This window comes from Scomber japonicus, chromosome 20 (genome assembly GCF_027409825.1).
Source record: "Scomber japonicus isolate fScoJap1 chromosome 20, fScoJap1.pri, whole genome shotgun sequence".
Lineage (NCBI taxonomy): Eukaryota > Metazoa > Chordata > Actinopteri > Scombriformes > Scombridae > Scomber > Scomber japonicus.
The window spans coordinates 23,820,233-23,848,220 of record NC_070597.1 but is presented as its reverse complement, the minus strand read 5'-3'; the positions used below and the strand labels follow the sequence as shown (position 1 = coordinate 23,848,220).

The following is a 27,988-nucleotide window of genomic DNA, read 5'->3' as shown; positions in this document are numbered from 1 at the left end:
ACAATGAAACTAGAAGGTCTGGGACTGGAATCTGTCATCTGGACGTCTACAGGCCCAGATTATCTGTGAGACGGGAAAGCACAGACAACTCCGGGGAAGAAGTTTAGGTTATTGAATGCAATTAATAGTACATGAATGTTAATGGATATAGATGGATGGATAGAGAGAGAGAGAGAGAGAGAGGAGGAGAGAGGAGCTCAGTGCATCATGGGAGTCCCCCGGCAGTCTAAGTCTATAGCAGCATAAGCTAAGAGCTCTAAGAGCCCTAACTATAAGCTTTATCAAAAAGGAAAGTTTTAAGCCTACTCTTAAATGTAGGGAGGGTGTATGCCCCCCAGACCAAATCTGGAAGATGGTTCCACAGGAGAGGAGCCTGATAGCTGAAGGCTCTACCTCGTGTTCTACTTTTAGAGATACTAGGAACCACAAGTAGACCTGCATGCTGGGAGCGCAGTGTTCTAGTAGGTACATAAGGTACTATAAGCTCTTTAAGATATAATGGAACCTCACCATTAAGAGCTTTGAATGTGAGGAGAAGGATTTTAAATGCTATTCTGAATTTTGCGGGAAGCCAATGCAGTGAAGCCAAGATGGGATTTATATGATCTCTTTTTCTAGTTTTTGTCAGAACACGAGCAGCTGCATTCTAGACCAGCTGGAGAGTGTTTAGAGACTTGTTAGGACAGCCTGATAATAATGAATTACAGTAGTCCAGCCTAGAAGTAACAAATGCATGGACTAGTTTTTCAGCATCATTTTCAGACAGGATGTGTCTATTTTTTGCAATATTACACAGATGAAAGAATGCAGTCCTTGAAATGTGTTTTATGTGGGAATTAAAGGACAGATCCTGATCAAATATAACTCCTACAGTAGGTTCCTTACAGTGGTGCTGGAGGCCAGAGTAATGCCATCCAGAGTAGTTATGACACTTGATAATGAATTTCTAAGGTGTTTAGGCATCTGAATTCAGAGTGCAAATTGTATACACTACATAGTGCCATCAAAAACTGGTCTGAAATCTTGATTTACCTGTATTTGTCATGACTGACATTACCACTTACATTAAGTTGTAACCTTTGAGCGGCCTTGTGGTAAGGTGAAAAGTGTTAAATCAAATATAATTTTTGTGCTTGACTTGATGAAGGCCTTAATGGCTGAAATGCATAGGCATGTTCTTAACTATGACTAATTATCCATGAAGTATTAAAGGCTTTTTAAATGTATTACCCTCTCGAGTGCCTTAGATCTTTTCAATAACTTTAAATAAAATATAGCAATAGAAGATCTCTCTCTGTCTCTTTCTGTCTTTGACTCTTGTACAATTCAGTTTGATTCCATATAAACAGCATTTCCCCCCAATGGGATGCTTTATCTTGCAGGTTTTGATGTTGGATGTGGTCTAAAAGGCCATTTCTCACTTGGCATCAGTGAGCAGCGACAGAGCATATGGGATTATGGGAGTCCTGTGAAATAATCTGCAGAGCAGCGCCACAGTAATGAGAACATAAATCATGCCTGGAGCTGCATGTCTACATGCCATTCCACAGGGGCTGCTTCATAAATGTTGCACCCTCAACTAACAAAATCACAAATATTCACTTAAAAATCAGTGTTGGTGTGAAACTGCATGACGGAGCCACAGTATTTGATTCATGTTATTGACTTGCTTGATATTAACAGTACAATAAGGTGAGATCCTTTTCAGTCACTGCCAATTCTGTTTAATCTTCTTTTGTGTTCTTTTATTCAGTAATATTTACATCTAAGCATGATGACATATAGTGTAATACAGTGAGATAAGATCCACACACACCTGTCCAACAGTTGCATCATCTCCTCATACTTCTGGATGACCCTGGCTCCTTCTACAGACTCCAGGCACCTGCAGAGAAGATGAAATTTTACAACCCATGCAAAGGTTATACCTAATATCTTTCCAGGAGTCATTATTCCAAGATGTTTTTATGAGGTCTTTAAAACAACTCACAGAGTGATAAATTTACAGTGAGGCCACTAGGAATGCATGACCACACAAAAATTATTTTTTAAATCTGCTGCACTGGAGACAAAAGAAGACTCACGGGTAGGAGAGGTGTCTGAAATTGTAGAATGGGACCTGGATGCGCTCTTTTAGCTCCTGGGCCCATCTCAGCCCGCCAGCGACTGCTGGCATATTCTTATTCACTGGAGTAAGACCTGAGGAGGTTAAGTATCATTACTTATTGTTGCACAGATATTTACCAAAAAGGCAGAGAAAGATTGAACTAAAGACTGCACATATTATCTGTTAGAGTGCACATAATTCACAAATTAGGGCTGTGCCAAAGTAAAGTGTAGCATCTAATTTCATTGAAACGCTATAAATTTGACCTGCAGTATTGCCTTAATCAAATTCTGGTGTGGTATTGTCAGCGGCAGGAAATTATCTGCATAGAGGAAGGGACAAACCAAAAGTAAATAGCAAAAGCCCAATCTAAAGACTCCTGGAGCCACTAATGTAAGATCCATTCATTCTTCTATTTTGAAATTCCAGATTTCATTATCGACTTCTATGATATACAGTACTGTGCAAGACCACCACCATTATACAAAATACAATAAGCATGTACACAAAAGTTTAATAAAGATTCCATTCCATTTAGGTTTAAGAGAGCCAGGTTCCTGCTATTGCTCAAGTGTGTCTTTTTTTTTTTTCTTTTTTTTTTCTTGTTTTTTCAATACGGCACACATTTCCTGTATTTTCTGAGAAATAATTATATATGGTCAGATTTATTGTTTTAGCAATGCTATAATGATCACATATAATTATTTCTCAGTCCCTTAATTAGAATACAGCCATAAAATACAGGAAATGTGTATGCAGTATTAAAAACAGAAAAGAAAACAGCTTCTATAGGTTAAAGTGTGTAAGTATTCAGACCTCCCCTTACACTTGAGCAATAGTAGGAACCTGGCTCTCTTAAAGCTAAATGGAATGGAGCCACAATTAATAATAATAATTAATAATTCATGTTCAATTTTGTGTACATATTTCCTGTATTTTCTGTTTGTATGATGGTGGCGGCCTAAGACTTTTGCACAGTACTGTATATTGTTTGTTTGTATTTTAACATCTAGAGACATCTAGGGCCTATATTATCCTTCACTACAGTATAAATGATCACATTATCCTGGATTAAGCAACATGTTGTATAGTGGTTAACTGTTTTGTCTTACATGACTTAAAGGCAATCCTACACAGTTGTTTTCAATTTCTCTGATTGAAAAAAACCCAGCTCTGGAGATATGCAGGGAATTACATGATGTAAAAAAAAAGAGTCTATTAACCAATAAGAATGATAGCAGGGTATGTTGTCCCACCATAGCAGGCGCAACAAAAACAAACAGGGGGGTAAGGGAGCTATCAATCAAGCCCAGTTCGCACACGCCCACACAGTCCTGACAAGAGGTCTAATTAGACAACATAAGTGAAAACATGTGTGGGTGGTTTGTTAGCGTGTAAGGGCTTTAAAGGTTTTAAATGACTTAAAATATGCTAAACGAAAGACATTTCCCTTCCCAGGATCTCTCTGGGTCTCTCTCTTTTTAATGAGGAAGCTTTGAAGTGGAAACCATTACAAGTATAATCCCTACATCAACCAATGTGTCCTTGAGATGTTCTTATGGATCTCGCTGTTGAAGGCATTGATTGAAGTCCTGCCCACATGCTCACTCAACCTTCAAGGGTCGACTCACAAATTAATTTAAAAAATAAAAAGTTTCGGTTTTACTTGTTTAGGTTTTGAGAAGTCTGCTTCTGAGATTTCTGTGTCCACCCAACCACAGTGAAGAGACTTTTGTTTTATATATCTCACCCAGCTCCTCTGTAACCTGAATGTGTTTGTTGTAGAAGACTTTACAGCAGCTCAGCTCCCTGTCAAACATGGACACAAGGAGAGGGTATCTATCCAGAGCATCTTCAGCCACTAGGGGGCGCTCCAGCAAGCTACCAAACATATCCAAAACCTGCAGACATCAGAGGAGTGAAAGGGCTTTTAAATGAATGTGCGTGTGTGTGAATGTGTGACAAAGTGAGATAGTGAGTTTCTGGACCTTGAAGGCGTGCTCTAGTCCAGAGGCGTCATCAAAGGCCTGACAGAAGACGGCTCCCAGTCGCCGGTCTGTGTCATCCACCTTCAGTTTGAACTCCCTCACATCGTCCTCAAACTCCTGCAGGGCAGATAGCTCAGCTATACCGACAGCCAAAAACACCACACAGCAGTACGAACTAACGGAGAGCCAGCACAGCATATTCGTTTTCACATCTCACTGACTCAAAGCTATCCAGCGGGGAGCGCCGACTGGGTCTTACAAGCAAAGTAAATTGCTTTTCTTGCTATAACTCAGGAACATCTTTGTTAAGCAACTAGATGGCATTGAAAAAAGTCTATTTTGGCAGAAAAACAATTTGCTCCACAAACGCTGGAGTGACCAGGCTGTGATGGTGCTTGCCAGCATAAGAGAAAAAGAGCATGTACTGAGAGGTATTCAAGGATAAAAACTAAGCTTGTAACCTGTGTCTAGCATTTCATAAAACCCTTCCGAAAATGAATTGACCTTAAAAGTTGCTCTACAAAAAGGACAGCCTATTTTTCCCTGCAGGCAAGTGTACGAAATCTCAATGGATCCTGTAATCCCAACATTCCTTACCATGTTGTGGAGGTCCAAGCAGTCATAGGGTTTCTCCGTGAACAATTTATAAGTGTCTACGAATTCCTGGTGGAGCAACTGGACCTGCTGGCTGAGGGCCCGGCCACGGACACCTCCAATCTCCAATTTCTCAAGCTTCAGCAAGTCCACGGCTGTCAAAAGGATGTCCTGTACAGTAGACAGACAATAGAGTGCAGTACCACTGTAATATCTCTACAAAGGTCTGATTTGTAAAATAAGGAAAATTTCAGTTCTATCAGCACACCAAAAATACCGATATTACTTGAGGATTTGCCACTTTTTGAGTCACTTGTAAAGTTTCCACACTTACCTTAATGGTCTTGACCCTGTTGATAAAGCGGTCATGTCCAGAGAAGATCAAGAGCGGGGAAAAGTCCCAAGGCTTCACCAAGCTTCCATTCCTCTGGTACTGGCCCAGATTGGCCCTACGGTCCTCATAAGTACTCCTGAAGAGCTGCAGGATATCAAGGCTTGTTTGCACCTTCAGGAGACTCTCTGAAACCTCTCCTCTGAGAACCTCCTCTGGAACTAAATATACCCGGGCCTGGTGTTGGAAAGCAGTAAATAAGCAGGTTATTTTGGCTTAGTTAGGCCTCTGATATACATTTACTGTAGTGGCATGCCAAGTTCATGAAATATTTTATATTTTCTCTTTTATAAGCTCAGTGGCTAGTAAAGGGCAACTACTCTGGGGTACCACACCCTAAAAGTGCCTTCAGACAGGCTGCACAATAAGTATCCCAAATTATCACAAACTACACAAGATCATTTTACCCACCCAATCCAATGAAAAATAGCTCAGCTAGGTGTAAAACTGCCCAATCTGGCAAGGGTGCCAGCAGGGCACAACTAGCCCGCTACTTTTTCCAGTGACATCCAACCCAACTAACACCTATACCATATGCTACAGTTTGCTTCTATTGACCTAGTGTTATCTCATATTGTTACCAAATATAGTGTGTTATAGTTTAATAGAGGAACTAATTAATAGAGAACTTAGATACCAGTAAATCTAGCTCTAGGATTGTTTTTCTCTCTGTGTTTTCTGTCATTGCCATTATCACATGGTGAGTTGCAACAGCAAGTGGAAATATGCTGAACTATAATCAACTTAGACAGCATTGGCAAGAGGATGGCTGCTGTTTACTTTGGAAAAGACAGAGGCGGTGTCATCCGCTCACTGTCTGCCCTAAGTACATTTAGGGGTTCCAAAAACTCCTGTGTAGCAATTACTTTGTGGTTATAACTGCAAAGTTGTTCAGGAATATGCACCACAAAAGTGAAGATCATGTATCAAAATCTAGTTTCAATACTCCTGCGGTTTCAGTTGATTTTATGCTAACATGGTGAATACTCCATCAGGAGGAAATATTGCAGATATTACAAACTGACACACAGGAAGCACGGTATGCTACAACAGGAGCTCCGTTGGTCTCTGGGGCTCCGAGCAAAATAAATTGAAGCTGCCATGTGCGCTGTACCTGATGGGTACTTAAAGGCAACAGGATGCATACACAATAGGAAAAGAGGAATTTGTGAATTGGAGCCCACAGCTCAATTTCGCCTTGGGCTCCCCTAGTGGGTTAATTCAGCTCTGGTGGTTGGCAGGTCTTTCCTGGGAAAAGTTTTCAGGTGCTGCATATATTTCTGGCAGCAAAAACAGAGTTTTGTTTCCAAAAAAGTGAACACAAAGGAACTGCACAATAGAAAATGTGATAACATGAACAGTGAAACCCATCATGGCTGAACAAACAAAGGAAAGAATTCCACCCACAGACAGTAAAACCTCGTCAACAGAAAAGCTAAGAATAAACAAAACAAAACACACACCTACTCTGTAGTGACAGGTAATATCTGACAAATGCAGTTCAGAAACACAACAGTAATGACTACTTAGCAGCAAAAAACTACATAGAAGTAAAAAAGAGCAGGCTGTATGGATCGTCACTTGAACCAGAGAAGAAACTGCACTTGACCTGCTGTATGAGGAGGTTGCAGGTCTCCTGCAGCAGAACGATGAGGCGTGCTGGGGAGTTGTAGTATTTGGAGTTGGCCCACACCAGACACACTGTGTGCATCAAAGGGCCAATCTGACCCCTGACATCAGAAAACTCTGCAGTCTCCATGTCCTCAAACAGGCGCTGCAGGGGCCTCAAGTAGGTGCAGATGTCCTTTGCCTCTTCCAAAGCTGGTGAGTAAAGATTTGATCAAATTCCATTCAGTAAACTCAATACCACATGTGCAAAAGTGAAGGTAAGTCATCTTAAATCACATTTCAGCCCTACAATCAATGTTCTACACCTCAGAAAGCAGACCTCATTATGTTTTGCTCTTTTGTCGGGTGTAGCTTGTGTCATTACCTGCAAGTACGTCCTGTAAGATGTTACTAAAAGCAGGGGAATAGCTGCTCTCCACAGCCTCCAACAGCATCTCCATCTTCTTCACCTTGGAGGATTTTAACTGGGAGTGGATGCACTCCAGATCTGCATATCTTCAAGTAGAAAAGAGATGAAAAGCAAATGGTTTTGGTATCATTTATAGAAGGGTTGGGTTTGACCAACTGTACATAAATCAGTTTCTAAGGTTGTGTGACTAGTGATTTACTACATCTGGTTATGCCATTGAAATGACTTAACTAACATAAACATCAATAACGTGTACATTGGTTACTAGAAAACATCTGTAGCTCAATCCAGGCACAAGAAATTAATATACTATTAATATAATATATAATATAAATCACTGTACTGTAGCATCACAAGTTTTTAGGGGCCAGACAATATACCAAACCGTACTACCAATCTTCAAATCAAAACTACAAATGTTGGTATTAAGTTTTGTAAATGTATTTCTACATGGTGAAATGTGTTTCAGAGTCAGTAGTATTAATGTAGTTTACAGTGAAAGAAAATATCCACCTTTATCAATCAATGCTATTTTGTTTAGGCTGTGTCCATTGTGGAATATCTGAGAGCACTATATGGTTGATACATTTACAGACAGAATTTGGGCATTCAAATAAAATAGTGAATAAAACTAGTGATTTTTGGGCACATTCCAATAATAGCAATTTAGTATAACATTTTGTAACTGGAAGTACATTGTGTTATGTACAGTATGTGACATATTTTAATGTTGACCATTTACCATAATGGCAACATATTTTTACTCTTCAGCCTAACAGGGTCATATGATAGCTGCTAATATATACTTATGTTAGCTTACTGCGAGCTAATCTTACTTTTGTAAGCTCTGTTAGCTCAGCAGCAGTTATTACATGAAGTTAGTGGGTTTAGTTAATCCCTATGCAAAGGCTAGTTTGTGTGGAACAACGGTTTTAATTTACTAATGTGTAACTCTCTGCTAACTTTATAGCTAGGCTTTGAATTTATGAGAAGCAGTACAAAGGAAAAACAAATAAAAGTTGAAGATATTGGCCTCATAAGATATAATTCTGCTAGAACAACTAAGGAATAAAGACAGCACTGGGCTACAAATTACATTTCTCACTTGATAGCACAGGTGTTCTGAAACTCAAATAATTAGTAGCACCAGCAAAATCTTAGAAAACAATTCAACTTTAAGGTCCTTTAGGGACACAAGTTAATTTTATGAAATCACGACACACAGAAGTTGCCAGTGGATATTCACTGTATGAAGAAACAGAGCTGCTGACCTGCTCTGCCAGAAGAGCAGCTCTGTCTGTGGTGAGGGGTTTTTGCCTTCCAGCAAAGCTTCGGAGGAGTCTTTCTTCAGGACAGCACGGATCTGATGGCTCCACTCAATCACTGCCGACTCCAAGGAGTGGATGATGCTCTTATCCACAGTTTCCCCCCTGTGGAGGGCCACAAGTAAACCATTTTTTTTTAAAGTAGCAGTTGGACAAATGATGCACTGACACACATGTTTATGTCCCTGGTGTTTGTCTACCTTTTGTCTGTCTCCAGGGCAGCTTGCTCCACTTTCTCAGAGCCTGCAGGGAGAGGCAGCAGAGTCTTGCCTTGGACTTGGCCTGACACCACAAACACATTAGTCTTGAGGGAGTGGACGTGGTGCCTGATGTCCTGAGACACAACCTGTGGCCATTGAGTGTGGTTCTTACTGTTGGACAGCAGCGGGGCCACAACCTAAAGGAGTGTAAAGATTTATTTCAGTATGGAAAAGTGATTGCTTTGGAGTATCTGATTTGTACAGTTGTGGGAAAAGAAGGCCAATCACTTAAATAATTAAACATAGTTCAAATAAAAGTCTTGCATTCATAATTTGATTAGTTTTCTTATTTTAGGTCAAACGAGCTATCAACAAAATGTACTTAAAGTATTGAACACGAAAGTACTCATTATGCAGCTCATGGCCCATGTCGGGGTTATATATTATTACATTTGCATTCTAATTATGGATACATTACCATATAAGCGGCTATTTAATGTTGGAGCTAAATGGAGCTAAGCTTATGTTGGGTAGTTTCATCTATATCATATTTTAGAAACTCTTATTTTTGTAAGTAAAATGTACCAAGTAACTGCAGCTATGAGATAGATACAGTCAAAGCTGGATTACCAACCAGGCAAATTGAGCAACTGCCATGGGGCTGCCAGACCCCCAAAGGGTATGAAGGCTCCATGTTAGTGTGTGGTAATTAGTTTTTAGTAATGTAGTAACTTGCAAGTTTGCTTAGGTGCCTTGAGGAAACACCTGCATTATTATCTACTCTTGAGGCTTCATCTTGTAGAAGCATGCAGATTTTAAATGTACATCAACAGCCTTACTGGTGCATTTTACTGAACAAATGTGTGCTTAACTTACAAACCAGTGGTATACCACAATCTAAAATATACTCCAATACAAGTAGGTAAAGGTACATAAGTATTATCAACCAAGTACTACTATCTAAATAACACCAAGTACAAACAAAATATCAAAAGCAAAACAAAAGAGTAAAGGTAGGCCTAAATATTAGGGACAAAGACATCTTAGTAAGTGTATTATTAATGTAGGCCTAATATAATGCATACATTCATTTATTGTTTTATTATTACTGATACTTTAAAGTTATTACCACTAAGGGTGCAGCAGTGCCTTTAAGTGTGTCCCTCTTTTGTTTGTAATATTTACAGTACCTTATGTCTTTAGTTAAGAAAATGTAATGATACTGCAATATAAAAACACTTGACAATGTCACTTAGGCAAATGTAGGATTATACCATATAGAGTATATTATTGGACTCTTTTATAGTATAAGATATTGGACTATATATAGCCTATATATAGCATATATATTATTGCAGTTTGTTGAAGTGGCTAATTTGAACTCAAATACTGTTTTGGGTAGTCTAATCTGTATCATTGCATCATATTTTATAAGAGGATCATATGTTTTTATGTAGATTCTCTAGCTGTAGCTGTCAAATAAATGTAGTTGAATAGAGCATGAAATGAAACACTTTAAATACATGTATTTCTAATTGCTTACAGTAGCTACTTGAGTAAATGTACTACTTAGGATGGATTAGGGTAATGTGGGACACTGACTAATGTGGGAGAACCAGACTCCAGTGCATTTATCTCTTTTTCTATTCAGTTATTTTAAAGCTTACTAGTATATGCAAAAGTTATATTGTGTAACATTACACATGGAAACATGGCTCATAGTTTTTTAACCTTTCTGATGAGAAAGCAAAAAAAAAACATAGAGGAAGTTCAGAATCAGACAGCTTTGGCAGATAAGATAAATCAAAGTATTTCCAAGCCTAAAAAATAGTGTCCCACATTACACAAGCTACAAATTCTGAAATGATTTGACACAAGGAACATAATAATAATAATAATAATAATAATAATAATAAAAGTGCCATTTTCCTTTTCAGTACAATATCTAAAAAGCTGTCTTCTGATTAAACAGGGAAACATCTCAGGGATTTCATAATGATATTAGATGATATAATGTATTGGGTTTATATGTAAATATGGTGAATGTGTCCCACATTACCATAATCTACCCTACTACTTAGTTACATTCCACCTGCTGTAAAGTGGAACATGCTATAGCTCATTTTAGTCCCAGCAGCCCCTACAGTGAGTGAAATGGGCCCTGAATGCTGTGAGGTTTAAAGTTCAGTGTTTGGACTACAGGTTTAATGAAGTATGACATCCTCAAGTAGAATACCTTAAAACTTTCTCAAGTTTAGAAGACAACTTGAGTAAATTCACCCTACTTTATCACATTTGACCAGCTCATGTACTTTATAGTGGGCTTCTTGGGCAGCTGGATATCATTTCATTTCAAAGTAGTGAATAAAGCAAACACTGATTTCACGCATGTAATGATTAACGCATTGTGCTCAGCTGCTCACCTCCTCAACTAGAGCAGAAAACTGATCCAGTGGAGCGTAAGACAAATCCCCGCAGAACAAGTTGTCCTTCATGGAGTCTGGACTCAGCGCAGTTTGTCTTCGTTTCACAAAGTACACCGCTTTGTTTTTGGAGGTGGTGTTGAAGGCAGCGGTGGGCTGTAAGAGTCCAGCAGCGGTCACACACACCAGGAGAGTCCGCTGCTCTGGTTTGTCCATGAACTCCTGCAGGACCCGCATGTTGTCCTCGCTGGACACGCATTTCTGCCATCGGTCCTGTTTGAGTTTCAGAGTCCTCAGCACGTAATCCGCTAGAAAGTCCAGTCTCTTGTCCTCAGCTGGTGTGTCCTCCATGTCTGCAGGGTGATCTGTTGTCCCGGCTCGCACCAGGACACAGTGGATGGATTGATTGTGTCTCTGCCTCCATAGTAACGCTGTGTTTGCATTAATGAGGCCGTTGCTGAGGGGACATGAGCGACCTGGAGCTGACCCAGGACTAGGGCTAGGACCAGGACATCCCTCTGTCCACCTACTTGACTGACACACACCTATTGTTCCTTTTAAAGCCTTTTGTTTGTTGTTTGAGTTTCAGGGGGGAAAGTGTTTGTCAAAGTGTGCTGCAGTCTAAGCCATATAATTAAAGTAATAATGTGGGAGCATTGTATGTTAAGCAGTAAAGTGCCACAGGAAGATTAAGTACACACAGACACACACACACACACACACACACACACGGGATACTAAACGCGGTGTGTAGCAGGGCTGGTGCAGGTGTCATTTTAGTGTGAGAGCAGCAGGATATTTCTTCTAAATATATGGTGTGTGTGTGTGTGTGTGTGTGTGTGTGTGTGTGTGTGTGTGTGTGTGTGTGTGTGTGTATTTATCATATGCTAGCACAGTTAGTCCAACTGGGGATTTGAGATTGGGAAAAATGCAGATTTTTATGGTCTCCAGGAAATTAGTACATGTCCTCATAAGTGACCTAGGTCAATTTATATGTGTGTGTTCATTCTGTCATAGGCTACTTTTGGGGCCAGATTTCATGAGTAAGACCAGTTAATTGGGGAGGGCTTGTCCAATTGGGGACATACGCTGTGTTACTAATTGGGGAAAGGCTCATTTTGGGGTCAGTGGTTAAGGTTAGGGTTAGGGTAAGGCTCCAAGAAATTAATATAAGCCTAAAGTCCCCAAAAGTGAGTTAGGTTAATACTGTTCATGGGCCTGTGTGGGTGTGCAGGAGAGAGGGGGTAGCTAGTGGATAAAATCAGGTCAGACTTGGCAGTGAGTTTTGAGGAATGTTATTTGACACATTTTCTTTATTGAACTCGATTTTTAAAAATGTTTTGCTACAAAGTCTTCTATTCAAATCATTTATCAAACAAACATATTTTGAAAAAAATGTGATACAAATGATCATTTTAAGTCAAATTTAATTCCTTATTAACTGACACCAAAATAAAGAAACAACAAATTAAAACAAACATTTTTTTTACCACAAAAATGTTTTTAAAAGATTTTTAAACATTGTAAATGTAGCCCAGGTAGTTGGGGAAAAGAAGTCAGCAACACTACAAAAAATACTGAAGTAAATAATCCCCAAGCGAAGTGACGAGGCATTAAGCCATGAAACCAGTTTAGTGCATCCAGGCAAATAAGATTCAGTAGTTATTCAGCGATTCACAAAGTTAGTCCTATCAGTTTAAGTACTGATTGTAAACGAGACGATCACAGCTTCCACCATGATGATTATGCAGATCGCTGTAACTGTTGTGAGAAACAGCTTTGTCTTGGTAAACCTGTGGCTTTGCTTCACTTGTGTAATCCCGGTACTGCTCTCCAGCTTCAGGAGCATCTTTGTCATGAAAGTCCATGTCTTCAGGGGAACTAACAACAGATAACCAGGGACAAAACGCACAAAAGAAAGAGGAAATGTCGAGATCGGCACTTATAAACACCACTCAGAATCTAACAATCAATACACTAATAATTGTTGTGTTTATAGTAGCAGAAACAGGTTAGGGTTAGGGTTAGACAAACAATACATACCCTTCAGCATTCTGTTCCTTTTGGTCCTTCTTCCGGCAGCAACAGAAGATGAGAAGCACTAGACACAGTAAACCTGCGAGGACTCCTCCAATAATACCTGCAGTAGACCCTATGTTCATACTGGCTGGATAGAAAAGAGGACAGACATGACGTTTACTCACTGCTCTTGCAAGTTGTATAACCAATGATCTTGAGATCTTGGTCACTGTTAAATGGCATGCAATCTCCACACTGGTATGGTACGGATATCATCCATGTAACATTGTAACTTCCATGTACATTCAAACAGTAAACTGTGATTGCTGATGGGAAGTGCAATTAAGTGTCAATTCTACAGTATCTGTCACTAATAGGTGAACAGGTAAATCATTTATAAACATTCACCTGGCACCACAGCTAAGGTGAGGTTGCAGCTGGTGGAAGCAACTTCATTGGTTGACGTGCAAACGAAGAACCCAGATGTCTCTTGGGAAATATTGAATAATGATAGGCTTCCATTCACTGTAACACAATGAAGCAAAGCATTTTGTCATTATTTACATAAACACTGGCAAAAGGAGAACCCACTCCACCAAAGATATGTGCTTCAATGAAATATATAGGTGGTTGAAACGCATACCTTCAGTTGTCTTTGGCGGAAATGGTCTGGGCATGTTTTGGACACTGTAGCTATTCCATTCATAGCTGGGTTTTGGGGATCCTTCCTCAGACTTGCAGGTGAGGGTGATGTCTTGCCCATATTCTGCTTTCCCCTGAATTGTGCAGAGGGGCCTAGAGGGAGGTTCTGCAAAAAAACCAAACAAACAATATAACAATAAGAATCAGTTTATGACAAGAAAAAACCCAATGTAGTATTGATGTTACGTCCTCATGGAGACAACAGACAGATAATAAACATAACATATGTGTGTTGTTCATTCTCACCCAGAACCAAAAGGGAAGTGGTGGCAGAAGTTATTCCCTCATCATCAGTGGGGATCAAGACACTGCAGTGGAATGAACGGCTCTCCTGCATAGTCACCTTTGTCAAGTGGAGTGTGCTTATGCATTTATCGACGTCAACCTCCAATCTGACTCTGTTTTCATATTCAGGCACGATGTCGACCAAATTGTCTGTATAGAAGGTGGCTATGCGTTGCTAGAGAAATGTACACAAACAACACAGTTTTCAAAGAAACCTGCACTATATAATATAATAATGCAATATAATGATTATGATATTTATATATAATATAAAGATATAATATTCAACAATGTCATAATAGTATGCGAGTATGTATCACTTCTTATTGTAAAGTACTATGAGCCATAGTATATTGCCCTGTATGAAAGGTGCTATATAAATAGTGTTTTATTCTTCCTCTTCTTATTATTGTTAGAGCACATACACAATTAATTATTATAGTATTATTATTATCAATACCATGCCACAAGTCACCATGACATTACATATACACTGTAAATAAAATTGACTAGATGCTAGACTATTATGTATGCTAACTAAGAGTGAGACATATTCATTTCAGTCTCTAGTTATGTTGCAACAGTTAGTTGATTAATCTATTAACTGGATCTGGCCTCTCAAATATGAGGATTTTCTGCTTTTTGCTATTTTATAAACTAGTTGTAAACTGGATATCTTTGGGTGTGGGATTGTTGGTTAGACTAAACCAGACATTTATTTGAAGACATAACCATAAGCTGACATTTTGTGCCAAATCTCCAGTTTTGTCTCATTGTTGCTACTATCCCTTCTCTTGGAAGAATTATTTTCTGTACAAATGATGACAATTTATCATATTACAAAATCATATAATACAAAATTGTGTTGTATAGAGTCCTACCTAAGTTACTAGAATGTGCTACATGAACAATGTTACAACCACAAATTAGGAAGACAGTTTAATGTCTCACCAGTGGTTCATCAGGTTTACTTTCTGTTATAAATGTATTTCCATGTTCAAGCCAGGTTTACTTTGAAGACGTTTTTGTTTTGTTTGTTTGTTAGTTTGATTTTTGCATGTGTGTTCACAGGCTGAGATTTCTACTTTAAGCAGTTCCCCAATATGTGCAACTTAGACAGTTTTATGACCACAAATTATGCAGGAAGCCAGTTTAAATGATCACCATTGGCTCATCTGGATTGTCCTGGAAGTATGATGACCATCTGATGACGAGCAAGCTGAAATCTGGTCTGGTTGTAATGAAGGAACAGGTCAATGTAATGTCTTCTCCTTTTGAGACTTTGTATTGTTGCTGTGGAATAGAAACCTCCAAAGTCCTACAGCAAGGCAGCACTGAAATCAGATGAAATACATAATAAATGATAAATAATCTGTTTCCCAGTAATAGTGATGTATTTATGACAACTACTTCCATAATGTGTTACTGGAGGACAGAGCATAGAAGATATGGTTTAATATGTTTATGTTATACAGTACTTAAATAGAGCTTTTCAGTATGTTTCTTTCTAGGCTAATGTAATAAAGGTTTCTTTTATTCTTTTCAGCAGCCTTGCTTTCGGTTTAGTAGCAAATCGTAGGATTAACCATTAAGTCTGATGATAATACCAACAAGGTGTGGTAGTTTTATGTATCTAACAGAAAGAATACAAGCATAAAGCCTACCTGTGAGGATCAGAAACAGTTGTTGCCATCCCAGCCGTGTCTCTGTTGCCATTGCTAAAAGAAAATATGAATAAGAATAAAAAAAGAAATGAAAAAGAACGATTTGAAATAGATGCTCGCTGTCTCAGATCGAGAGCCCGTCTAACCCAGTACACAGTAACTCTCAGGTATGGGAGAAGTTGACTCCTCTGGGTAATAAGTCAGCAGCTACAGGTCACATGTCACCAGACAGCCAATCATTGCTCCATCATCACTTTTATTACCTGATCATTAAATATGACCATGATAACGAGGGGCTGTACAACCAGCAGGCTGTAAATGTACAACATGACACAGATATTTAGATAGTTAGATATTTAATTATTCATTCAATAAAGTCAGCAAAACAAAGTATGAAATGTAGATAATGACAATGTATTCTATTGTTTTTCTTATCAGTTTGATAGAGTTGAATCAGTGAATGACCTTTGACCCTGTTGCTTTAACTTGCTGCTGTTGTCTCTCATTCAGAGCTTTTACACTTAAGGTGAAAGGCAGAAGGTGTGAATTGAAACTGGACCTCGAGCTTATGGTTTGGCATTAAAGTGTGTTGTTTGTGATATGTGTCAGGCACACAGCTGTGTATTAGGAGAGATGTGACGTTGATAACAAGACAGTGCTTATTCAGTGGCTCAGGCAGGTAGCAGATGTGGACTCAACTGAAGACAATGATGTAATCCTTAGAGGGCCAGCAGGTCAGCTTTTTTGAAGTATTCAGTCGCTCATTGGTTTAGCATTATGTTTACCCAAATAATGTGAGAAGGAACCAATATTCTGCATCTCTACATCTCTAAAAGGGGCATGCTACTTATATTTATTTATTATTGCAGATATCCTACGAAACCCTAACAATCAACCCAAAGGCATTTTTCATATTCAGTTTTTTTTTTTTTTTTATTCAGTAAACACAAATACACTTGAAAGAAAAGCATCTAAGATGGATATTTCTTTAAGGGAAACAGACTAACTACATCTAAATCGAAGACATAATCAAATGAGCAGTTTTTCCCTTAATTAAAACAGTTTAAAGGATCAATTTGTAATTTTTTCCTGGCGCTATTGACTACTGACATATGAGAGTCACTATTATAACTCATTTAAGAAAGCATCCAGTTTAGATCAAATTATTCACATCTTAACAAAAGACTTCTATACTCTTCAACAATCATTTATTATTATTATTATTATTATTTGTGTTGAACATGGGGTCTGGATTCTACACACACACATGCATACACACACACACACACACACGCACATGCACAAAATATGTTTTGCTTACTGTTTCTCCATATGACCTTCATTATGCAGCATTGTGATCTTTCACACTATTTTGAGGAAAGTTTGTATTCACCTTAAATTTGAGTTCAACACTTGTATAAGTACAAGATTTTGTGACATCACTAGATTGGAAGTCAACCTAATCCAATATATAATTTAAGCATTACATGCATAGGCGGATCAAAATGATGTCCCAGCATTTCGAATTGCAGATATTTGCTTGTTTTAAATCTTCCAAATGGTATGTTGTTGTTGTTGTTGTTGTTTTACCTTCTAAACTATCTTTGTGTCACTATCACACCTTTCCATAAATGTGTTAAAATTACCTTTACAGTATGCATTTCCTTTAGAAATTCATCTCAAATATTTTTGTCAGGTATACAATATATTACTGTGAATATCTGAAATGTCATTAGTGTCACCACTCAGCTGCATTATTTTACACAAAAAGACAATTTACCAACTGTATATTTCAGCAGCTCTTATATTTGTTGTTGGCATGTTGTCAGCATAACTTATCTCAGCAAAGCATCATATTTTAGAAGGGTGGACTTTGATTTTCGCCATTTTTTTAAACACATGTATTGATTGTACGGTTAAATTTTTATTAATAGAAGAAAAAACAAACTCTTACATATGTCATTTAAGATTATTTCTGCCTTTATTGGACATTGGATAGTGAAGTAGCTGACATGAAACAAGGAGAGAGAGAGAGAGATATGATATGCAACAAAGGTCTTGAGATGGAATGGAACCAGTTATCCATCTAAGGAACAGTGTAGGTTCCAGTGACCCATGCATATAATGGTTAGCTCTAGACTAAAGAATGGACTTTTCAATTAAGTAAGTTTCCAAAAGTACATTTCTTGAAATCAAACACATTTTCATATTAATTGATTTTCTGATTTTTCAATAAGGGAGAAGTGAGACCAGTTTATTCAGGTTCTTTGGTGGAAAAATGATACCAGACACCAAAAGCAGATTATGTTATAAGTCTTCAGATATTTCTGGGGGGGATCTCTAAAGCTGCTCCCTGTTGGGTTAAATTATGATGAGCATCATTACTATTCTTGGTGCCATTTCTGTTAATTTAATACATGCTGAGGACAGAGGAAGTCAGCCTCTTAAAAACCATCATCATTATCTTCATTATCAACATAATGGGCTTGGTTTGATTAGACAAAACATTTTATGAAATGAATGGTAGCCTGTGTTCATATTGGGATTTATTTATTAACCTTTTAATCTAAGATGGTGAAGATCCTGACAGCTTTATGGGGACTATTATCTTTACCCATGTAGTTATCCATGTAGTTATGGCTGATCCAAAAAGATGTGATTACTCTTTTTGGCCATAAGGTGGCATCATTACACTAAAAAAAAAAAAGCTTTATCAGGAGCCTGTGGAGATAACTAATTCTCTTGATAAAATGGGTTCTTGTTTTCTCCAAGTTATCCAAAAACTCAGTAAACCTGCTTGGGTCAATACACAAGTAAAGCCTCAGCAACAATGCTGGGTAACGTCAGAACATCATCACTGCAAAAAAAAAAAAAAAAAGAGTTCAGGAACATTTTGAGGTAAAAATATATCTTTGTCCCTTTTTACTCTGAGACAAAATGATCAAAACACACATTTAACCCTTGCAAAGCTGTTTGCAACAACTTGGCTGAAATAAACAGACCGTATGTAGCCTGTTCAGTATTCTGATGTAGGATGTAAGAGAGGATTATCAGCAACAGGACATCAAATGTTTTCTTTGACGTCTTTTGTCTTAAGGAAGGGCATATTGGATCACAGCGACCTGTAAGGAAGATGTATGCGTGTTCATGAATATGCATGTGTGCGTGTGTGTGTGTGTGTGTGTTTGTGTGTCTGTGTGTGTGTAGACCGGAAGGTGTGAGTCATGCAGATTGTCCAGAAGCAGCAACTAAGGAGGTTCAGTTCCTCTGAATGACTTTGAAGATTAAGATGACAGACCAAAGAGATCCATCGCAGCCAGACTTTCCATTTCAGAATCAAAAGAGCCGCCTGGTTGCTGATATGAGGGGGACTTCTGGCTACATCAAGCTGGGTGGCTGGACACTGAAATACATAAACCAGGAATGCCTGGCTTTAATTCTCCTTGCTGATCTTTAGATCAGCAAGGAGAACTACTATGACTACAGACTACTATGACCCAAAAGCACAGAGTGGTAGCAGGGGACTGATAAGGTTGCTGGTCAATATCAGTCCCTCAGTCTTTTTTTGTTTTTTTTTTAAATTACTTTTGGGCTTTTCTTGACTTTATGTATACAGAAACTGGCAGAGATGCTGACAGGAAACAGGGAGAGATAGGGGAATGACCTGCAGCATAGATCCCTGGCTGGATTCAAACCAGGGATGCTGCGATTATGTGGCATGCGCTCTAACCACTCCACCACCAGGGCACTCCAGACTGGATACATTTCTGAACAAGGAGACTTTGACTTACCTAAAAATCCCCTTCCACTCAAAGTATGTTTGGCTTTCTGTTTCTTCAGTTGCATGTTTAAGCTTCACTGTACAGAATGATTTATAGGCAGAGTTTGTCAGTTAAAGGTGTGCAGGTACGAGCATGATTGAGCCAATCCTGGTCCAGTGTGATGTGGAAAAATTTGAAGCCTCCAGAAATGAATAATATCTGTATATTCATAGATTCTGGATTGATCAGAAAGGGAGTTCATATAATGAATGAATTAATAACAATTGAACTTGTGTTGTAGAAAAAATATATCAGACACTGTAAGGAAGCTTAGCCAGAGCATTAATTACTTAAAAAGAAAAACAAATCATCTCCAAACAAATGGAAAAGAAAGACAAAACAAATGTAACTAAGGCAACCTCACAACACACACAGCTACACAAGCATCTATGTATCTCAAACTGGCAGCAACTCTTCCCTTAAATAGGCCCTCCAATCTGTCTGGGCAAAACCATATTTCCCTCAGGGATGTTTCATTCTTCCCACCTATAACAGATAAACAACAATGTTACTTGTATCAGTACACATTGTCTATATAAACTATGCTCTATATATTGACCAACCTTATGCCAATTTTTTTAATTTTTTATAAATCACATAATACTAAATCAAACACTTAACTAAATACAATAAATTCACCCCAATACTTGGCCCAACCCATGATATCACTGATGATATCACTAACATGTTAAATACAGGAATAAATTGGGCGACTCCCCTTCTGGAAGCATGACAGGTGTGGTAAGTATCAAAGCAAACTAACTATAACTCAATGAACTTTGAACAAAACCCAGTTTAGTATGTGAAAGCAGTGCAACATAGTGGTGTGCAATGATATCTGAATAGTTTTCTATAATGTGTGAGCTGAGGTTATGGAGTATGTCACTCACTTTGCAAAAAACAATCAACAACAGTCTTTCTAGTTTCTGAGTTTGCTTTCAGGGTTTCCCGCCACTCTGGCCTTTTCTCAGCTCGAGGAAGGCTTTATAATATAAAACCCTAAAAGGGCCCTAAAAGATTATTAGAACATTAACCTGTCATCATTCATCATTAATAGACATTAAAAAGTATTTTGTTTACATTGTAATAATTAAACAAACTGTTTATTTTTCTTGTTATTTGCAAAATATGAACCAACCAAAGCCGTGTTGCCCAAACACCCCTGTGTTTACATGAAATGGTTCACTCCTGCCTACAACGCAGGTGCAGCGCTTGCTAGCAGTGAAGTACGAGGTAGGAGCTTTTCTTTCTTTTTTCTTTCTTTTTACACTCTATGGTTAGGAGCTTATATACAGGCTATGGTTAGGAGCTAGGAGGAGCTTCATTTGCATAATGTCTTAACAACAGCTTCTTAAAATTCAAAAAGGACGAGGGAGAAATGAGAAGGGGACAATATGTCACACATTTTTCATAAAAAATGTGAGTTTAGTCTGTGAGTGGTGGAAATGAACCTGTTGGCTAAGCTTAAAGCAGTAAGCAGTTGAACAGGGTATCAGTTGCTTGTTAACTTTTAGCAGCTATTCATACTAACTCAGTTGTCCCTGCTACTGTTGCCAGGACCAGCACATTCACGTTCAGGTTTAGCAGCCCTGTGCCTCCATTATGAAGAGCCAGCTACTGCAAACTGAAGGAGGAGGTGAGCAGCATTGTGTTAAATTACATGCCACACTAATTTGAAGGGGGACCAATTATTTTTATTTTTTACTTTTATTTTTTCTTGTTATGGGGATATGAGGTTTTGGTCATATTGCCCAGCACTATGCTACAAATGTTAATGTTATACTGGCTAAGTAAACAAATGATGAGTATGGTAAGAAATCCAGCAAAGTGTAACAAGGACAGATTGAGTGGTCTCTCCAGCTTTTGTCAAACAATAAATTAATCATAGCATAGTTATTTTTATACATCTAAACATGTTTGGAGGGGATCTTTTAAACACAGACAAAACAGATCAGAGTTCAGTGGATAACAAGCAGACTGCTAATCTGAGGTCATCAGTAAGTCATTTTCTGACTGTCCATTTCCACCACTGGATATGTTAATGCAGCTCTTACAACAGCTCTTTGGTATTTGATAAATACAGGTTTAGTTGCCATGCAAGGCATGATGAAAAACAAGGTTTAATGTGTTCAGCTATCCAATTAATTCTGTTATATGAATGAATTTTCCTTCTCAAAACAGATAATTTATTTATTCATAATTTGGAACGGGTAATTCAGTCTAATATTCCATTCCTTCATGTTGATGGAAATGTACTTTGCAATTTTGTACCATAGTGTCTGTTAAAGTTTAATCAGCCATTTATTTAATTAAGATACATGGTTGCCAGTTTATGAATTACCTGTAGTTCAAAGCAATTAATCCTGCTGTTGAATTTCTTTTCTGTTATAATGGGAAGTATTTCTAATATTTTGTCCTTTCAGTTTATATTAATGAGAGCGGGCGAAATATTAGAAACTCGTCTCAGTATAATGAAATACAGTTCAACAGGACTACTAAATGCAGTCTGAAATATGACCGTTAAAGATCCTCTCCAGACATGAATTAAGACATAAAAATAGCCTGCTTGGAAGAATGTGTGTCTGATTTGGTTTTCTCCTCCAAAAAAAGTAAAATTACTACTTTTGAAATCTTTAAAATGGAATCTACTCCTTCTTCCTCATTAAAATTGCAGAATATATGAATATGCAAATATATTTCATCTCAGAAGTTTCATAGCTTGACATAATATGTCTCCTACTTCATTGTAAAATCCATTCTCAGTGTTTGTGCACTGGATGCTTCAAGTTTCCATAACACACTTTGTGTAAATTGAATATTGAACCAGGATTGGCCTCCACACTAGTTCAAATCAAACTCATAAACTCATAAATCATACTCATAAGCCCGCCCCTTAAAATGTGACTTTCAGTGAGGACATTGAGGAAATGTTCCTCTTTCAGCAGATGAATGTGAAAATAAACTCTGCTCATTCGTCGTTCTGCACAGTGAAGCTCAAACATCTAACTGTAGGAACAAGAAGAAAAAACATTTGAGTTGAAGGGACTTAAAGTTAAATAAACTTTTCAACTGAAGGAAAACATTGTGTAAAGTGATATTTTATAATCAGCAGGGTGAACATTTACAAAAACATCCTTCGTGGAAAAATGGAAGGGAACTAATATGGATTATTAGACATTATAAGTAAATCAAAATGAAATTATATTGCTGTAATGACTCAAAAGTAACGACCTCTCCACATACAGTGAATTGCAAAAGACATGATGTAGTTCATAAATGTCACCAGCAGAGGACAGTATAATTCTTAGATGATTCCATGCCCCTGTAAGGCTTGAATTAAGGCAAAATGTATGATAGCACAGACATGTAATCAGGAAAGTCTTTAAAATTTAATGAGTATAAAATATTTTCCTCTTTTAGGGGTTTTGATTGCTATGCTCCTCACAAAGGACAAGTAGTTCCTCAGAAGCATCTGAGCACAAGCATCAGACAACTATTAAAATAAGACAGAAGTAGTCATCTCGTCCTCAGGATATCTGGCACGCATTCACAACATCTGTGTCCATGTTAGTTCAAACTAAAAGCATGAATATGGATTAAATAGAGTATATCATGAGAATATTAAGTGTACAAAGAATACATGTCCCTGGAGCTGTTCTAAACGAATGCTAATGAAGCTCTTTTCTATTTCCATGCATTAGTTCAGTTTGTCCATCAAGCATCAGTTCACTGTGTAAAGTTTACCATTTTTCCATTTGACATCAAACCTTGTAAACAGGTACAGTATAAAAAGGTATTTATATACTTGTTAAAATTCTTCATTCACCATCTATAATTTGCCGGTCCCTCTCTTCTCTATTCTGTGTTTTATTGCTTTCAGATGTGTAACAGCACCAGTGAGAGAGAAGTGAGTTGGACTGAATTCAACCAAGTGTTGTTTGTCCAAAACTATCCATCGACACATCCTCATTCCTAAAGCCAGTTCACAGATTGGAAAGCGGCCGCGAAGCAAAAGAGCGAACATTTACCAAAAAAAAGAAAAGCGTGTCACTTTATGTATTTCCACACATGTTAGCTTACTCATACAATATCAACAATGTGGGAGTTTACAGACATTCCTGTGAGTCTAACTGAAGTTTCTAAATGACTTGTCCTTGATCCATATCCAGGATGTCTGGTTTTGGATTTCAGACACACCTGATGAGCAAACCTTTCATCTCATTTTAGTTTTCTCATTCAGGTAGTGAAGCATCAGCATGTTTTCACACTTCCTGATTCATCAAAAAATGTAGGCATGTTTGATTTGTTGTAACTGGCAAATTCAACTTTAGTTAAGAGCTTCAAAGCTGCATTTTTCAGTATATTTTCACATTAAAATGCATTAAATGACTGTGCAGCTTTTTACCAATTTGTTGCAATGCTGCTTTAAAGTCTCCACTCAAAAATATGTTTTTCTTCTTGTTCCTGCAGTTGGATGTTTGAGTTTCACTGGCAGAATGATGTATGATCAGCCTGTTTTCACATACATCTGTTGAAAGTGGAAAGTTTCTCTGTGCTCATTAAAAATCTGATTTTAAGAGGAGGGTCCTACAAGTATGATTTGTGACATCACAACTAAATCAATCCTGGTTCAATATTCAACTTCCACATGTATGATATATAAACCTCCAGTGCACAAATACAGAGTGGATCCTACAGTGAAGTAGGAGCCCAACAGTTAAACTTTAGAGATGAAAAAAATTACATATTCATAGATTCTGGATTTTTTTAGTGGGTGAACTAACATAATTTAACTTCTTTTGTGGAAAAACCATATCAGACACAAATGGTTATTCAAATGATAGTGTTCTATATACTTAAAACATGTCTGGAGGGATCTTTAAAGTATGATTGTGGTTCATTATAATGCAGGTCTTACTTTTTGTGGTACTATCCTTATGTCAGTGACAATAACAATGTATTCTTGAAGCCAACAGCGAATATGCTCTCAGTGAGAAGGTGACCATACTGATGATTAGCATAATGTTTACCATGTTCACCACCTTAGTGTAGCATGTTAGCAAGTTGACATTAGCACTAATGAGCACTTAATGTTTAGTTTACTTAATGTTATTAGTTTTGCAAGTATTTAGTATTTTTCACATTTGTATAGGACAAACTGAAAGTTTGATCAAGTGTGACCACCAAAAGTGATTATAATTAATCTTGAAGAGGACATGAATGGGTAAATCAAATGTTGTGACAACCAATCTAATAGTTTTTGGGCCAATTCACTAAAAGATTCAATTCACCCCTTTCAGCCTGGACCAAAGTGATGGAGCAACTGACCGACAGACAGACCGATATTCACAACCCTGTGGAGAGCAGACATGAAGGCAGTCAGAAGATCACAGGTTTTAAACAAATCCCAGGTAACGCAAACTCACTTCAACGTCGACCTATTGTAATTTCTGCACTTTCTGTGCAATGAGGGATTCTTACTGACATGTGTGACCTCCAGAGTGGTTAAGGTAATTTTACCCATCATAATTAGCAATGTGACCACATTCCTAGATCTCAGCAGCTACTTTGCTGAGCATAATATTATCAATCATAGAAATGATTGCATGGGAATACATGAAAATATGACCCAAATTGTAATGAAACGGAATAATCCTTCACGTCTTTCCAGTGTGCAAACACATTCACACATGAGTGATGCATCGGTACATAAACTTGTGGCTTTCTAGTGCATGTGTAAGCCACACTAAGAGAGCTGTCAATTACCACAGGAGGGGGCTGCAGTCTAACACACCAACAGCGCCTTTTCACACATACTCACGCCTGTGCAGAAACCTCTCTCTCTCTCTCTCTCTCTCACACACACACACACACGTCTGTGAGATAAACAGAAGTTTCATGCCTGCGTGCCTGATAATGACCTCATACATGTGAGGTTGACATGCCAAACAAAACCAGCTCTCTCAGTGGTGATAGTTAAGCGCACAGAGTTAACTGGGACTATTTGATTTCAAAGGAAGCAATTTCAGTGACCAGCCGTCGAACACTGCAAAACACCAAAAACCACACGGAGACCACAAGTGGACAGAGAAAATATGATTCATTTTGCATCCGGTTCCCCTCAGCGTGCTCCATCTACAATTCAGACACTCGCACACATTTCCCATTTGCACGAGTTCTGGAGCAGGATAGCTTTTATACATCGTGTTCCAAGTCATTCCTGGCACAGCCGGCTGACCAAGAAATGTGACGCAAAGTCTGGTACTGTGGATATGCCACAATTCATAAGGGCGAGCATCTGTTTCAGTAAAAGCCTGGTTCCTGGTATGTTGCCAGATGCCGCTCAAACCCTTCGGAGCGCCAAGCCTGACGTTTCTTAATGATACTAACCTGACACTGGCAGGGCCGAGAGCAGCACCTGACACCTGACGCTGTTTGCGCATGAATGCGTTTGAGGAATCCGGCGAATACCTCAGCCTCCCGGGAATGTCAGTAATCCCGAATGCTTCTGAATGATGCTTTCCCTTCTTGGTTTGGATGGAGCTTGATTCATTTGTTCACTTCATGTCAAGAGCAGCAGCATTAATCATACTTGACTCAGTCTGAGTGAGGGTGAACGTTCTCAGTTTCGTTTAAAAAAAAATCAGAGGAGGAACTATTCATATCTTTGGCTGTTTTTTAATCGAACCCTCTGGCAATGTTTTCTTGTATTTGTCAGTTATGAGGCAATGCTCGGTCTCTTGAAAGCCTCATCGAACCCGGTGACAACGTATTATTATGCAGCACTCAAAGTATAAGTGGTCCTCCTGTGACTGCCTGAGTTTGTCAGAAGCCACTACAATAATAGGAATGCGTAGTACAGCTCCCTGGTGTCACATCTTCACAAAAAGAGAAGGAGAGCACACCCAGAGACAACATGTCAAGCTATTTCTGGGCGCCGGCACTCCAGAGGGATGTGACACGTCGAGCAAAGGCGGGGGTAACAACCAGGCCAGCCGAGCGTATGAGAAAGCTGATAACAAGCCGAGAGGAAGCCGATGCTGTTTATCTGGGCTTTCCGCACACATATAATCGCCAGGGCCTTGTGGTTGTCGAATTATGCGGCCTTTACAAATGGCTCGAAACAAACCCTGGTTACTTTGTTCCTCTGGAGGGTGAGGGAGGTGAGAGGTTTTGTGGTTGGTGGTGATGGTGGGCAGAGTTGTGTTCTGCCAGTCAGATCTGGCCTCTGAGCCTCATGTGGAGGTTTGTCAAAGGACCACTGATGGCTTTTAAAGAGCTGCAGGCCATGACTGGATGGGTAATTTTCATACTTTTGCGATTTGGTGAGGGGCCAAAAGTAACATGCTGGAGGCTCGTGCTCTCTGAAACAGGATATTAGGTTAGTAATGGCTATCAGGGGACCAGCAGAATGACATAAATGTAAGGTTTTTTTCACACATATTATTGAGAGCTAATGGGAGTCTTTGCATGTACAGTATGAAACCCATTATACGCAGAAGAGTCACATCTTGGATTGATATTGTGAACATGGATCAAACTCTGGGTAACATTTGTTGTTCCCCAATATGGAGAAAAAGTGAACAATGGTACAGACTACTGTTCTACTGCACGAGGTAATTTTCAATAACCACTCTGTAATCTTTTAAGAACATTATTTATTAAGTGATTATTCGTCTTTTGTCCGTTTTTAAAATTGCATAAAATTGTACTCAGGAATAGCAGTAATGTAATAGCCTCAATTTCAGCTCTAACTGAGGGCCCACTGGGTTTTAGCCCTGCGGTGACACCTTACCTGGGCTTCATAACAGTATCTGGCAACAGCGTTAACCCCACCGCAGGGCTCGGTCTGGCTGGGTTCGGAGAACTCTTCCTAATAGCTGTGTAATCAAGCCCAATTAGGATCAAATTAGAGGCAGGGTTTCACCTATGAGGTCAGCGTCCACATCGCTCCCTGGATGCACCCCAACTTATGGTTTTATAAATCATTTCTGGACCTATAACAAGCTTGAGTAATAGTGAAAATTATTTTCTACTTTTTTTTCCTGCAGTTGAACTAAAACACAGAGGTATAGCTGGCAAAACAAGCTAGTTGGAAATGGTGATACAGTATGTGCTGTTGCGCTCTTTGAGGCACAGATGTGCTGTAAATCAGACAGACTATGTATAGACTGTTCTGAAGGTTTTGAAACAGTTTGGGTTTCTTGTTATGTCATGCAACACCCACAAATCAGCTCAGAGGCCACCAAGGCATACAGTAGTAAGTTTTTCTAACAGGCTAACAGAAAGGGTCCGATGTTGATGAAAAGACATGACATGACATTAAAAGATACTGTCTCTGGCATGGCTGGTGAGTGTCCTTTACCTCACAGATTCCTGTGATACGGCTAAAGTAAATTTGGGCCTTGTTGTATATGCCTTACAGAAGTAT

General features: G+C 38.6%; 2 protein-coding genes across 2 annotated transcripts in view; both read right to left on the bottom strand.

The window, feature by feature from the left end:
* The window catches only part of dnah9 (dynein, axonemal, heavy chain 9), a 157,440-nt gene extending 146,023 nt beyond the window's left edge, over positions 1-11,417 (bottom strand). Inside the window, exons 1-12 of the mRNA XM_053341129.1 lie at positions 11,067-11,417; positions 8,644-8,840; positions 8,390-8,548; positions 7,074-7,204; positions 6,690-6,901; positions 5,024-5,257; positions 4,693-4,860; positions 4,096-4,212; positions 3,858-4,008; positions 2,085-2,199; positions 1,817-1,885; positions 1,422-1,478 (exon numbers count right to left, since the gene is read on the bottom strand). Of these exons, the coding sequence (XP_053197104.1) occupies positions 1,422-1,478; positions 1,817-1,885; positions 2,085-2,199; positions 3,858-4,008; positions 4,096-4,212; positions 4,693-4,860; positions 5,024-5,257; positions 6,690-6,901; positions 7,074-7,204; positions 8,390-8,548; positions 8,644-8,840; positions 11,067-11,417 (1,961 nt within the window). The remainder of the gene's footprint in view (positions 1-1,421; positions 1,479-1,816; positions 1,886-2,084; positions 2,200-3,857; positions 4,009-4,095; positions 4,213-4,692; positions 4,861-5,023; positions 5,258-6,689; positions 6,902-7,073; positions 7,205-8,389; positions 8,549-8,643; positions 8,841-11,066) is intronic.
* Positions 11,418-12,757: 1,340 nt separating this feature from the next.
* Positions 12,758-15,788, bottom strand: LOC128381180 (cell surface A33 antigen-like). The gene is made up of 7 exons (XM_053341128.1): positions 15,737-15,788; positions 15,237-15,406; positions 14,034-14,247; positions 13,729-13,893; positions 13,494-13,610; positions 13,110-13,233; positions 12,758-12,947 (listed from the first exon to the last, which is right to left on the bottom strand). Exons 1-7 carry the CDS (start codon positions 15,786-15,788, stop codon positions 12,758-12,760), a joined length of 1,032 nt encoding a protein of 343 aa, XP_053197103.1.
* Positions 15,789-27,988: the final 12,200 nt, after the last annotated feature.

Coding starts and splice junctions, on each gene's coding strand:
- LOC128381180 (XM_053341128.1), bottom strand. CDS start 15,788: ATGGCAACAGAGACACGGCTGGGATGGCAACAACTGTTTCTGATCCTC. Junction 14,248..15,236: donor ACAATCCAGATGAGCCAATG/GTGATCATTTAA, acceptor ACATTTCTCTAG/CAACGCATAGCCACCTTCTA. Junction 13,234..13,493: donor CACCTTAGCTGTGGTGCCAG/GTGAATGTTTAT, acceptor TTTTCTATCCAG/CCAGTATGAACATAGGGTCT.